We start from the raw sequence: 13783 nt of genomic DNA on the forward strand, positions 1-13783 counted from the left end.
ATTTGTGCTCCTTGAATTTTTGCTGAAACCCTGACATGAACTTCTAAATTGAAGATCAGGATAAAAATGAACCAAAATGAAATATACATCTAGATGTGTTTGAGGCTATAATCCTGACCTTTATTTTATGCCTCACAGACATGGGTTGGAACCGTTTTTTCCACTGAGCATATTGAATTCCTTAAGGATTCATCACTGCACAAAACTAAGCCGCACAAAATACCCCAGGCTCTTATGAAACATCAATACTTATTATTTGTTTCTATAATAAGCAAATAATCTAGTAATACTGACACAGGTCTCAAATGCTACAAGAAGAACTAGAAGATAACATGAATTGTAATGAGTGCTCCGTCTTCTAAATCTACTTGTGATTTTAACGTGTTCTTTCCTGTTGCCTTATAAACTTTATTAGGAACCCCCGGAGACAGGGCAAGACACTGTAGGAATATGTTTGATATATAGTTGGATTAAATAACAACCTAATATATCAAACATATCACACAGAGGCCTGCAGAAAAGGCATCCAGGTTTGACTGAGCTCGAGACTAGGCACAGTATTGAAGGTTACAGCTGCAGGGGGTGGTCACTTTTGCAGCAACTCCGATACCTGTCTTTGGAGCACAGGTCTGCCTGCAGGTGTGGAAACGGCGCCATTAACAATACTGTCAGCGCATGCACCAGCGCTCACTGACATTCTCAACTCCCCAGGTGAACAGCGGATTCCACAGTGCATGTCTGGGAGATTCCAGGCAAAAAGTGATGCTTAAGTTTTAAGAGCCTGAGGTGGAAATACACCAGAATCATCATCATAAACCATGAGCCTCTCCTTTAAAAACAGGCAACCTGAGAATGTGCTGAGCAGAGCATTTTTGACAAAATTACTGTCCCTCCCCAAACTCTTCCTGAAAGCAGTGTGAATACTCCCCAGAAGGAAGATACATCCATATTATACGGAGGGCATGTGTGTGTGCAAAGGTAGGGTTATAGGGATGTAATAAGCAATTGTTTACTTACAGTACTCTGAGGATTTTTTTTAACATTTTGGGAGAGAATGGAGAGAAGTGATTAACCTCAAAAGACTGGCTGATCTTGGTGCAGATTGTTGTTATTGTTTTTTAATTGGGGAAATAAACTCCTTTATAAAGGCAAGGAGGATATTTTATTTCATGCAAAAGTTATTGCAATGTGGATTGCCCTATTAGGCACAAAAACTGTGGTCTGGGTTGAAGGTTTTCCAAAACAGTTTCATACATAATGCCTGCCTCTGGTCATCGGGCAGAGAAAGACTTGAGACCACTGTAAAGCATTCTAGAAGTACCCACCACCCTTCCTAATATGATGAGAGTGACCTAAGGTAGGAACCCTCAAACAAAGGATTCACATCATCAGTTGTGGTAACCTTGACCTTGGCCGAAGGATTCCTTGGCCTTCCTATAAAAATCCTCAATGCAAACACAAAGGCTATATGATCCTGGAGTACTGTAGGGAGTCCTCACTGACCTGCTTCAGCAGTCACCATTAATTTTTAAGGTGCAGTTATTTTTAAACCTTTGTTTTATAAAATGCTAAAACACAGACCCTTCCATCATCCCAATTCCATCTTCATTCTTGTACATTCCCTACTTATTTTTTTTCATCTGTGGGCTTTTAGAGTTGTAATCATAATGAGTACATAATTCTGCATCCTTTTTGTTATACCATGAACATTTTCTTCATGCTACACAGTCCTAGCAACCATTATTTTTCATAGCTGCATAATATTCCTTCGAGGAGACACTTGGTCCACATCCAACTGCTCATTACTACAAACAAGGCTGCAAGGGACAACCCTCTCACAGGCACACAACTTTCTTCCCCTCTTGGATTTCCTCCTCAGGAGAGATTCCCAGAGGTGGGATTAGTAGCTCAAAGGGCACACATAAACTACAAATGGCCCTTGTGGGACTAGACCAGCCTTCTCTGACAATGGGGTAGGGAAATAGGCTGGTACTGAAATGGACTGAAATGGAAATGGACTGAAACTGCCACCCAGGGCCATACATAGCCCTCCCAACTGAGTGACGGTGCTCTGACCATGGCAAGATAATTCGCCTCTTGGTGCTTCTGATTCTAATGGACTTTTTGAAAGGATCAGATGAGTGACTCTCATAAAGTACCTAGAAGACTGCCTGGCACATGCTTGGCAATTGAACAATGTGAGCTTTCTGTTTTCAGGCATTTCCTAGGGAAAAAGTCCCAGACACATATTTTCAGTGATGATGGTGATAATAATGGTGATATAGTTACTATTTACTGAGTCTCACTGTATGTCAGGCAGTGTTCTTATACTATCTTATTTAATTATTATAACCATAATCCTATGGGGTAGGAACTTTAATAATTTTGTTTTCCCATCTGGAATCGTGAAGTGAAAGACCAGACAGGGGGAAACCAGGATTCAGGGACAGACAAGAGCTCAGAAGGACCCTGCGGAAGGACAAAGGGAAAGACATTGAGACAAGAGCCCTTAGAATATGGGGAAGTGTTAATGTTAAATTAGCACCAGGCTAATTCTCCAGGAGAACGAATGTGTCAACTGTCATGGCTTCGGCATTAGTGGATAGAGCCCTCCCCAAGAAAGGCCACTCATGATAAATCAGACAAGGAAATGGAAAAACATTATGCACCAAACCTCTAAATCTTAGTTAATGGTTGACTCTTAAGTTTAAAGTACACTTTTCATTCACGATTAACTTGACTGACAAAGCAGAAACAAAGGCATAACCAGAAAATGGAGTTGTCCCAACACCCACACTTGGCTCTTAAGTTTGCAAGAAAAACTCGGCAATATCAGGCAACCCAAGACTCTCAGGTAGAGGCCAGCAGAGAGAACCCAAATCCTTAAGTTACATCTTGATGAGAAAATGTTTATGTGCCTTTACCAAGTCCAGAGTGACTGTTAGGAGGTTGGTTGTGAACACTCGAAAGTTTTAAGAATGTTCCCAAGCTGAACAGACTCAGTCTGTGTTTATTTCATACACTACACAGGCCCAGGCACTGCTTTTCAGTGGTCTGATCTGTTTCAGGGCCCAGACTCCATCCCTTGGTCTTACAAAAATAGGTAAACTTTTAGGTATACTTAAATTGGTGAAATCCAGCCCTTTTTCGAGGGGAAAAGCCAAATATTATTTCCTAATATATCTGGGTCCTTGGAAATAGGTGAGTTACAATGCACCACACCAGGGACTTACTTGAATAGGAAGAAAAAGAGGCCTCCTCTGGTTCTACCATTTTCCTGCTGAAGACAGCCATGGAAGGTGGGGTAGGAGGTATTAGTTTAACAGGGTGGGGGCTTTGCCCCTGGAGATAGCACTAGTTTGTCATCCTTTTATTTAGAAAGCGTCCTTCCTCCTGCCTAATCTAAAAGTATCTCTTTCCTTTAAATGGCTATTTCTCTTCACATATACCTATAATCTTAAGTTTTAAACATTTATCTACATGACAAACATAGATGGAAAAAACATACCAGCTACCCATCACCTCCAGCATACACTGAAAAAGCCTGGAATGGGTACACTTTTGAAGTTCTCATTGCCCTCTGATTCCCAGCAGTGCTATTTCTTTGTAAAAAGCAAAAGAGAAACCAGAAAATTGGAGGCTAACAATCTCCTCTCCAGTAACAGCAACTTCCGACAGAAAGCATCCAATACCTGCTCTAGATAATGGAACTAAATCAAGACTGCAAATGCCCCAATTCTTCCTTTGGATACACAGAGGTATTTTTCTGGGTGGTTAACTTAGACTCATCAGCCATTTTTTCCCCATACTCTAAAGTAGTGCCAGGCAGGTAGATCCCGTTTTCCGCTTGCTAATCTGACCATGAGGAAGGAGTCAAGCTCCCTGCAGCACTCCTAGCTCCATTTCACAGCCACCCACTGGAAGAACCCACTGACACCGGACAGCCAACCATAAATGAACACTTACTTTTGGTTTTGCTCTTGGCTTCAGTTGCTCTAACTTCTTAGCAGCAGCTTCGATGGATGCTGCAGCCCCCAGTAACTCTGTTTCTGCAATGACAGTTGGGTCTTCTGGATCCACCCACTCTGTTCCTAGAATCAGTCCAAAAGAAAGTGATTCTTGGTAGCTGCAGACCTCAGGGCACTGGCTTAATTACAAACAATATCTGGATTTGCATGCATGAAGGCTCCAGGAGCCTGACCTGCATTGTCCTAAGGAACCTTCCTTCCGTCTCTCATAAAGGCCATCTGGATGGGGGTGGGGGTGCTAATTCTGGTTTTCTAAATCAGTTGTGTGTACGGCCCTACCACAGGGCAGTCACCAGGCAGCTTCAAAAATGATCTCATGGACCAAGGCTTGAGCCTTGCTTTGACTTTGAACTTAAAGCTCACGAATATAAGTAAGCATCCTCAGGAGACACTAGACTATGCTGTAGGTCACACAGGAATTTGCCATTCTCTTCTCCCTGGAACCCAGGAGGAATGACCCCTCACCTTAATTCAAAGGAAAGGAAATTGGTGAGAAGATCTTTCCCAGGTGAGTTGACTGCTTCTATGTAAGCATAAAGGGTGTCCAAACAATGTTGTCAGATAGCCTCATTTTCAAAACATGAAGTATTATTTGAAGGAGAATAAATATCCTGATGAATGAAAATGCAGACAAAAAAGAAATGGGGAGACTCCTAAGGGAAGTGAATAGTTCTAGGTGGAGGATACCATTTAAGTAGAAGCACTTAATACAAAGACTAGAGAAAAGACTTGCTTCAGGCAGGATGTTACTTTTTCAAGCTAACTAGAAACCCATTTGCTTGCAGAAAGTCCTCACTCTATTCCCAGCTGCACTTGCTAGCTAAAGGCCTGTGCAGACTGTGCTTTTCCTCTGCGCAGTCTGCTGTACTAGCACTGCCTGGAAGGGCTGCCCTCCACCAAGACATGAGACTCCAGCCTACCTTTCATGGCTTCCGCCGCCTGGATGAGCTCCGTCACAGCACCGGCCACGCGCTTGGAGAAAGCGGCCAGCTGCTGCTTGAGTTCTGGGGTTGGTTTCTGAAGAATCTACAGGTGAAGAACAAGTCAGAGGCATGGGGGGTTAGTAACCACTGAGATAAGAAAGAAGCACATTCCTCCTGGGGGATGTGGGGTCAGGCAGCCTGGTTTTAAGTTGCATCTCTGTCCCGAATGACTTCAGAATCTTGTGGAAAGTGCTTAAGGCTCACTGGGTTTCAGTCTCCCCGTGTGAGAAATAAAACGTTGGGAACCAGTGGCGCCTCTAAGGTCCCTTCTGACATAGCTCCTAAAGATCACAAAGGAGACAAAGTCCTCACTTGTCTTTTATTTGGACCTTCATTTATCCTTTACTTGTACATAAAACACACACATGCACCTGAAAATCACCCAAACTTTAAGAACATTCTGGCTGGGTACAGTGGCTCACACCTGTAATCCCAGTACTTTGGGAGGCTGAGGTGGGAGGATTGCTTGAGCCCTGGAGTTCAAGACCAGCCTGGTCAACATAGCAAGACCTCATCTCTAAAAAAAAAATTAAAAATTGGCTGGGCACGGTGGCACACACCTGTAGTCCCAACCACTCAGGAGGCTGAGGTGGGAGGATCTCTTGAGCCCAGGACGTCAAGGCTGCAGTTAGCAGTGGCTGCATCACTGCACTCCAGCCTGGGCCACAGAGAGAGATTCAGTCTCTTAAAAAAATAATAAATAAAAACAAAAAAAGAACATGCTGAGTAAAGGCAAAAGCCCCAGGCTAGGGGCCAATCAGTACAAAAATAAAGGACCAGAGGAAATGTGCCACTCAAGTCCTAGAGACAAAATCCCTAGTGAGCAACAACTAACTGATCAGGAGGATCATTCTTGAGAAAATAATCCATTTCCAGAGTTCTGACTGCAAGCTCCCCTGGGAGAAGCCCTGAGGATTTGCCCTCTTTTGAATTAGTTCAAAGGTTTTTAAAACTTGTCTTTTGCTTTCTGTTTTTTATGGATTTAAAAAAAGGCACCGAGAATCCTAAACACCTTTAAGACATCCCCAGCTGATTTCTTCTCAAACTCATCCATGAATGGAACTATGACACAGGATGACAGCTCTTCCCCATCTTCCACCAGGGATCTAAATTCCGGTGCATACCATCCTATCCCTTCCTCATGCTGAAATTCTTCCAATGCTCTTTCCTGTTATCTCTTTCTCATGTTTCCCAAAGGTGATCTTCAGATTTAGAAAGGTTCAGACAGTCGGGAGAGAAGTATAACTGCTGTCTATCTCTGCACAATTTTGGAGCCTCTGAGTAGAGGACAAAACATCTGCTTTGGAAATGAACAAACTTGTGTTCAAACCTGGCTTCATGCATTACTGGTTTTAAACCTGTTTTCTCATCTGTAAAGCTGGGATAATGCCTAGGTCTCAGGGCTGGCATAAAAATCAAATGGAGGCCGGGCATGGTGGCTCATGCCTGTAATCCCAGTACTTTGGGAAGCTAAGGTGGGTGGATCATCTGCGGTCAGGAGTTCGAGACCAGCCTGGCCAACATGGTGAAACTCCGTCTCTACTAAAAATATAAAACTTAGCTGGGTGTGGTGGCGGATGCCTGTAATCCCAGCTCTTCGGGAGGCTGAGGCAGGAGAATTGCTTGAACCCAGGAGACAGAGGTTGCAGTGAGCCGAGATTGCACCACTGTACTCCAGCCTGGACAACAGAGCGAGACTCCATCTCAAAAAAAAAAAAAAAAAAAAAAAAAAGATCAAATGGAATAACACATGGCGAGTATTTCTCACAATGCTTGGAACACAACAGACATGCATTAAATGTTAATTCCCTTCTTGGTGTCCCACACTCCTTTCCCCTGCCCAGGTAGTAGCACAGGGTTTCTCAGGAATCTGGAAAGATGGTTTTTAGACCCCAGGACTAACCCCTTTGCACCATGACTATAGAGAAAGCTTAGAAAAAAACAGATCAGAGGAGTCAATATGGGTTACGCCATGACCAGCCCTAGACACAGCAGTGTATAGATGACATTATGCATATGCACAAATGGATTAGTCAATAATCTCTGAGCATTACTTCACATGCATCTATCCTCATCCTCCCTCCTCTTATAATCTTTTACACTTCTTTCATATTTGCTACTGTTCCACGATGATTCCAGCTGCTCTGTGATTCTCATTCTCTCACACTAGGGCATATATATATATATATATATATATACACACACACATATATATATATATATAATTCTGCAGATATTAAGAACTCAGCACAGACCTTTGAATGAACAAATGAATTAATGAATGAAAAGCAGACCAATACATTACTGGGACAAGTCCTACTATGACGGCTTCCTAGACCAGTTCCAAAAGAACACTAGAGCCATGGAGAAATAGAAGGAAGGGGGATAAATGCCTTTTACTTTCCAAGACCGTCAGTGGGCAGGCAATTTAGTTAGGCATAGGTTCAGCAGTCAATGTCAATGTACACAATGTACAGGTACTTATCCTCTCTCTAAGCCTCAGTTTATTAAGTGACCACAACAGACTTTCTTTGTAGAGCTGTGGTGAGATTATATAAATTAATATATACATAAAGAGCTACTGACAGAATTGTTCCGGTGTGTGGCCTGGGCATAAGAATTTTTGTAAGTTCCCCTGGGTGACTCTCCTATGTGGCCATAGTTGTGAACCACTGCTCTAGACTTAGATGGTGGCATTTGTCACCACTCAATTGCAAAAGGCTTGTACCATATTTATCTGAAACAATATATGCTGTAAGACTACTAGGTTATTAATAGTTATGGCTCAGGATCTCAGTAGCTAAGCAGTCCACAGGCATTGTTAAATGGTTTCTCTAAAGTGGCCAACACAGCACGAATAAGCTAAGGGTTAAAGGTATGGTAGGGACACTCATAATTAAAGGTAAAAGATTGAATGATTTTCCCCTAAGCTAAAGACAAGGGAAGGATGTTTGTTCACATACTTCTACCAACATTCCCACAAAGTGGAATGATGAAAGACTTGTTTCTAAAAGGAGCACCCTTGGTGAGCAGCGTACACCATGACGGCCCGCAGACAGGGAACAGCCCCGATAAAGAACCTGAGCTTTAGATAACGAGGAGAAGAGGAGTTCTATTTTTATTCTGCCATTAAGTCAACATGATTTCTGATAGCAGACAATAGACAGATCCAAATTAAAGCTCTGCCAGTGGAAGCGAGGGTAATTTTATCCCTGCCAAAGATCTCAAACTGTGGTTTTGCAGAAATATTGAACTGTGATAGTTGCAGAGGCAAAGTAGCTGCTTTTTGTCCTGCAATACAAATCCTCTATGATCAACCAGCACACAGCAAATGCAGGAGGCCACCATCATTCAAATGGACATCTCTAAAGCGTCATAAAGCAGCTCTCAGGGCAGCGGGGAGATGGCTCTGTCCAAATTAGATCCTGTGTTTGCTGAGAGTTAACTGAATTATCTAAAGGATTCCCCAGGCAGGGGTTCTCCATTTGCAGTCTCTAAATACCAAAAGGTTCTAACTAGGTTTTGTGGGTCTGTGACTCCTCTTAACAGTTTGAGGATCATTCTGCGTGTCTGTGCTGATGTTTCTTTGATGATGGTTGCAGAAGGCAAGAAAGGACCCAGGGCTTTTAGCTCAAAGGGCCCCATGACCCACAAAAGACGAAGAACGCTGAAATCTTGACAGTCACTGGCATCTATAACAGGGGGAAAGAGAGAATGGGAGTGGGAATAGATACAAACTTTATTACTGATATGTTTCTTTAAAATATAAGCATCTGAAGCAAATAGGACAAACTGTTAACAAAATTAGTCAATCATAGATGGTGGGTACATAGATGCTGCTATTAGTTTCTGTATTTATTTAAGCATTTTCCAAAGAAAAACTAAAATATACAAACCAGCCAAAAAAGGTTAAGAATCCTTAGCTGTAGATATTATAACCGAACAAGGCGAGGACACCATAAACTCATGCATATTTTCATGTGCCGAGATTTCAGAAAAGCAACTCACTGAAGAGGACCCCCGATTCTCCTCATACCACCTGAAAATGACCTCAACTTATTTCTGCAGATTGCTGGACACTTTCTCTAAACCTTGATTTCTGGAATTTTCTCTTTCCCTTTTTATAAAAAATGAACAATTATCTGACCTTTCTTCAGCTCTCAGGAATCTCCACCGATTCTCCTTAAATTGTTAAAAACAAGGGATCAATTTTTCAAGCATTTCAGGAAGACTACCCTAAGATCTACGGGTACAGTCTGGTTTAAGTCGACTCTTTTTCAGAATGGAGAGGCCATGGTCATATGATTATACACAGTCTTTCTGCAGAGACCAAAGAACAGAGTGAAGGGCAGAGTGAAGGGCAGAGTGAGTGAGTGAGCGTGTGTGTGTGAGAGAGAGACAGACAGAGAGAATCAAAATCTCTAGTTTTTTAATTGCTTTTTAAATCTATCACCTGCAAATAACTAATCACATTTTACTAGACATTCTTTTCTTCTACCCTAAAAAGAATTTCAACAAAATTCTGATGTCTTTTCTAGACTGGCAATTTGGCTTTCATTTTCTGGTTGTCGTTAGAATCCCCTCTGAAAATGAACACTGCTTCCCAGGTTTGGGCATTCTCCTTTTCCTCATTTCTTGTTGGGTGTTCACACAGCACTGGCTTGTCAGTCTTGTGGCTTGCAGGCCTCTCAGTGTAAAACAATACTCCTCTTTCTTATCCTTACTTTAACCCAGATTTCTAGGAGTTAAAGCTAACGGTGTGAATGGGAACTTATTTTTGGCAGCAGCCCTAAGACAGTGACCAATGTTACCACGATTTAGGTGACCGAATACTGTTGTGGGGGTTTCTATAATTTTTCACCAGGAACTTGTATTTTTTATATGTTTATGATAATTCCCTAGAAACGGAGGCTTGTTTTCCGCCTAAATTTTTTAATTAGAAAATACTCTTCAAAAAAATAACGCTTTTTAAGGAACAAAAGTAAATACATGAACATGAACAAATGAGTAAATAAATACATACATAATGCTATTTCATTCACATCCTCGGATGTCAGAGCCATCAGCACTTGTCACCCTCAAGGGCGAGAATTCTTTTTTTTTTTTTTGATAGTTTTATCTTTGATTGTTTTACTCTTTAACATTCTATAAACAACAACCAAGACCACTGAGTGAGACTGACTAGACTACAAATGGATTAGGAGCTACTTGAAGGCAGGGGTCATTATGTGCTTAGCTTATATTTCTTTTGTGTTGTCTATGGAAGGAAGTCAATAAAATAAACGATGACTTAATGCATCAACCATAAAACCCAAATGATAAGTCTTTTTCCTGTATTCCCCTTCTTTCAGTGACTATTTCTGAAGTTCTCTTTTTTCCATTATTTCTCCAATCTTTTTCCTGGCTTCTACTGATTCACGTTTTCTCAAGATCTAGCCTTGACTCTATATGTCTGTACTGTATGCTCTTAATAAAACTCCATATTGGCCAGGCCCAGTGGCTCATGCCTATAATCCCAGCACTTTGGGAAGCCAAGGTGGGCAGATCACCTGAGGTTAGGAGTTCGAGACCAGCCTGGCCAACATGGTGAAACCCCATCTCTACAAAAAAGACAAAATTAGCTAGGCCTGGTGGCGCTTGCCTGTAATCCCAGCTACTCGGGAGGGTGAGGCAGGAGAATCATTTGAACGCAGCAGGCGGAGGTTACAGTGAGCTGAGATCACGCCATTGCATTCCAGCCTGGGCAAGAAGGGCAAGCCTCCGTCTCAAAAAAAAAAAAAAAAAGCCCATATACATGAATAAAAGCCTTCAACTGCCAGCACTAGAACTATATCTCCTCCGCCATCTTTACATCTAGAGAATGTATCAAATGCACAGTGTGCCTAATAAAACTTAGGCATATTGTAAATTTTATAGATTTTATCTATACAATCTCCCTTTCTTCTGTCTTGCTCTGTCAATAGCATTACCATGATCCTAATCTTGAAGCTGGAGAACTTTGGAGGTAACTTTTAATCTTCCTTTCTATTGCTTCTCATACTTAGCTGCTAACTTTGAACAATTTGATCTTTAAAATATATTTGGATCTTTTCAGTCTCAAGGGGGAAAATCCTTATTGCAAAAGATGAGATGGATTCTGTTTCTTTTATAGGAATAGTTTTACTATCATTTAGCTTTTCTTTCTATTAGTGATTTCATTTTAGTACCAGCTACCAGAAACCTCTGAATGGCCTTAGAGAACTAGGACACTGATATTTCTACCATAGTGACGAACTAAACAATGACAATAATTGTATACAATGAGGACAAGAAACTCATCTGGCAGGCTTTTAACAGATATATCAACCACCCAAGTTTGTAACATATAAGATTTAAGAGTCCTGATTCTTGGTGGCTCACACCTGTAATCCCAGCACTTTGGGAGGCCGAGACGGGCGGATCATGAGGTCAGGAGCTCAAGACCATCCTGGCTAACCCGGTGAAACCCCGTCTCTACTAAAAAAATACAAAAAACTAGCCAGGCGAGGTGGCAGGCGCCTGTAGTCCCAGCTACTCCGGAGGCTGAGGCAGGAGAATGGCGTAAACCCGGGAGGTGGAGCTTGCAGTGAGCTGAGATCCGGCAACTGCACTCCAGCCTGGGCGACAGAGCGAGACTCCGTCTCCAAAAGAAAAAAAAACAAAAAACAAAAAACAAAAAGAGTCCTGATTCTACAGAAAATACGAGGAAGAATCCATAACAGAAAATCAATCAACTAAAATGTCAATGGTCACCAGAGAAGCACGTCTGGCCACAAAGTGCAATCTGTTCTTGCCTAGGCCCTGGGAAAGAAAGTAGTGGTCACTCTCCCTCCTTCCAATCTCCAGCCTCCATGAGATGAAACGTCCTGAATGACCTGTGATGCTGGGTCTCCCTGCAGCAAGTGACCTTCTTCCTGTTACAGAAAAAGCTGCCGTTTACCATCAGGGCTGATGCTGACATAGCGACTGAGTGGCCACTAAGCAGGAGTCTCTGAATGTGTGGCCTGGGTGTGTTCCTAGACCTTCTGCAATGTTCCTAGAGATCCTGGACCTCTCGTCCCCCGCTCACGCGGAGGCCAGCCATCTGCCCGCCCCTCAGACAGATGCACACCATATAGATAAGACAGCCTTGTCCTTATTTTGCTCACCCAAACAAGGTGGGCATGGAGAGGGAAGTGAGGAGAAAGGAAACACTTGAGCAGATCCAACACCTTATTCCCGGATACTGGGATAGGGTTCAGAGTCAGCATGTGGTCAGGGAGGTGACCCTGTTAGACCTCCATTTTCCTTTCCCCTGAGAGAAACTTCTCCCTAAGACAAGTGCTGGCACCTGCCCTTCCTTACGCAGACAGAATTCCTCTCCCCAAAATAAGCTGTATTTTTGCTGGAGAGTGAAAGGGGAGACCTTCACTCCATTTGCATCCAGGCCTGTGTATGTGTCAGACATAAAGCTGGAGGCAGACCCCACACAGTGAGGTTCTTGTTAAATGACTCACCAAGGGCCAAGGTACAGATCGCCAACCTGAGGCCCATGTGTGCAGGGCCTGGACCCACAGACATCATGTACATTATCAATGCTGCACAGGTGCTGGAGAAAATCTGCTTCAAATCAGAAATGGAACTGCGGAGAAGTGGTGAAATAGAAATACGAGGGCCCCTGTATCTCCTCCCTTCCCCCAAAATGAATAAGACAAAAGCAAAAGCATGAGAGGAAAAATAAGGAGAAATGGAGCATAGGGGGAGAGGTCCCATTTACGAGGCAGGGGGCACTGCTACTGCAAGCCCAACGTCAGCAAGTACCATCCACTAGCCAGAAATGGCACCTTCCCAGTAACAGACTTTTTTTTTTTTTTTTTTTTTTTTTTTTTTTTTTTTTTTTTGAGATGGAGTCTTGCTTTGTCGCCCAAGCTGGAGTGCAGTGGTGTGATCTTGACTCAGTGCAACCTCTACCTCCCAGGTTCAAGTGATTCTCCTGCCTCAGCCTCCCGAGTAGCTGGGATTACAGGCACCCACCACCATGCCTGGCTAATTTTTATATATTTAGTAGAGATGGGGTTTCACCATGTTGACCAGGCTAGTCTTGAACTACTGACCTCAAGTGATCCACCAGCCTCAGCCTCCCAAAGTGCTGGGATTCAGGCGTGAGCCACCGCCCCTGGCAGATTTCAATAAGGCATTCAGCAAATGTTAGCTTGGCCACAAAGCCCTGGGTTTCCAGACATGCTCATTTCATCCTTAATAAACGGCCTGTTTAACTTCTGAGGAAACTGCACCCCAGACAAGACAGTGGCCATGTAGCTACTTACGTGGCAGAACCATGATTTGAACCTGAGGCTTCTAAATCTACTGATTGCATCCTATTGTCCAATTTTTAGTTATAACAAGGTTCTATATGACTCAGAATATATTGTTCCATAATGAAAAAGAGGTCTTTGGAAAGCCTTGCTGGTGTTCTCTTTAACCTGAATTTCCTGCTAGGCACACTTACAGACTGAACACTTTAACTACATCCCAACGTGTCTAGCTGGAGGCTCTTGCCTGTGAATGCTGACTGGCTAAGATGTCTTTCCTTGGTCTACATATGATACACTGATCTCTATTCACAAGGGTTCAGACTTTGCGAGCTCAATGTTAGTAACCCCAGACTGGCTACTTTCCCAGAAAATGCACTTCAGAATTGACCACAGTTACCTGGATAAAGAATAAAAATAATGATCCCTTAAATGACCTAAAATGTTTAGCATCAGCAGATAA

At 42.7% G+C, this 13783-nt stretch overlaps 1 protein-coding gene across 3 annotated transcripts in view; it reads right to left on the bottom strand.

The window, feature by feature from the left end:
- The window catches only part of TLN2 (talin 2), a 461407-nt gene that overhangs the window by 17014 nt on the left and 430610 nt on the right, over window positions 1-13783 (bottom strand). For all 3 annotated transcript variants that reach the window (XM_030931227.1, XM_010374223.2, XM_030931226.1), the window contains 2 exons: window positions 4949-5054; window positions 3967-4091 (listed from right to left, as the gene is read on the bottom strand). In XM_030931227.1, coding sequence (XP_030787087.1) covers window positions 3967-4091; window positions 4949-5054 — 231 coding nt within the window. The remainder of the gene's footprint in view (window positions 1-3966; window positions 4092-4948; window positions 5055-13783) is intronic.

The sequence above is a fragment of the Rhinopithecus roxellana genome, chromosome 5, assembly GCF_007565055.1.
Source record: "Rhinopithecus roxellana isolate Shanxi Qingling chromosome 5, ASM756505v1, whole genome shotgun sequence".
In the NCBI taxonomy this organism is placed as follows: Eukaryota; Metazoa; Chordata; class Mammalia; order Primates; family Cercopithecidae; genus Rhinopithecus; species Rhinopithecus roxellana.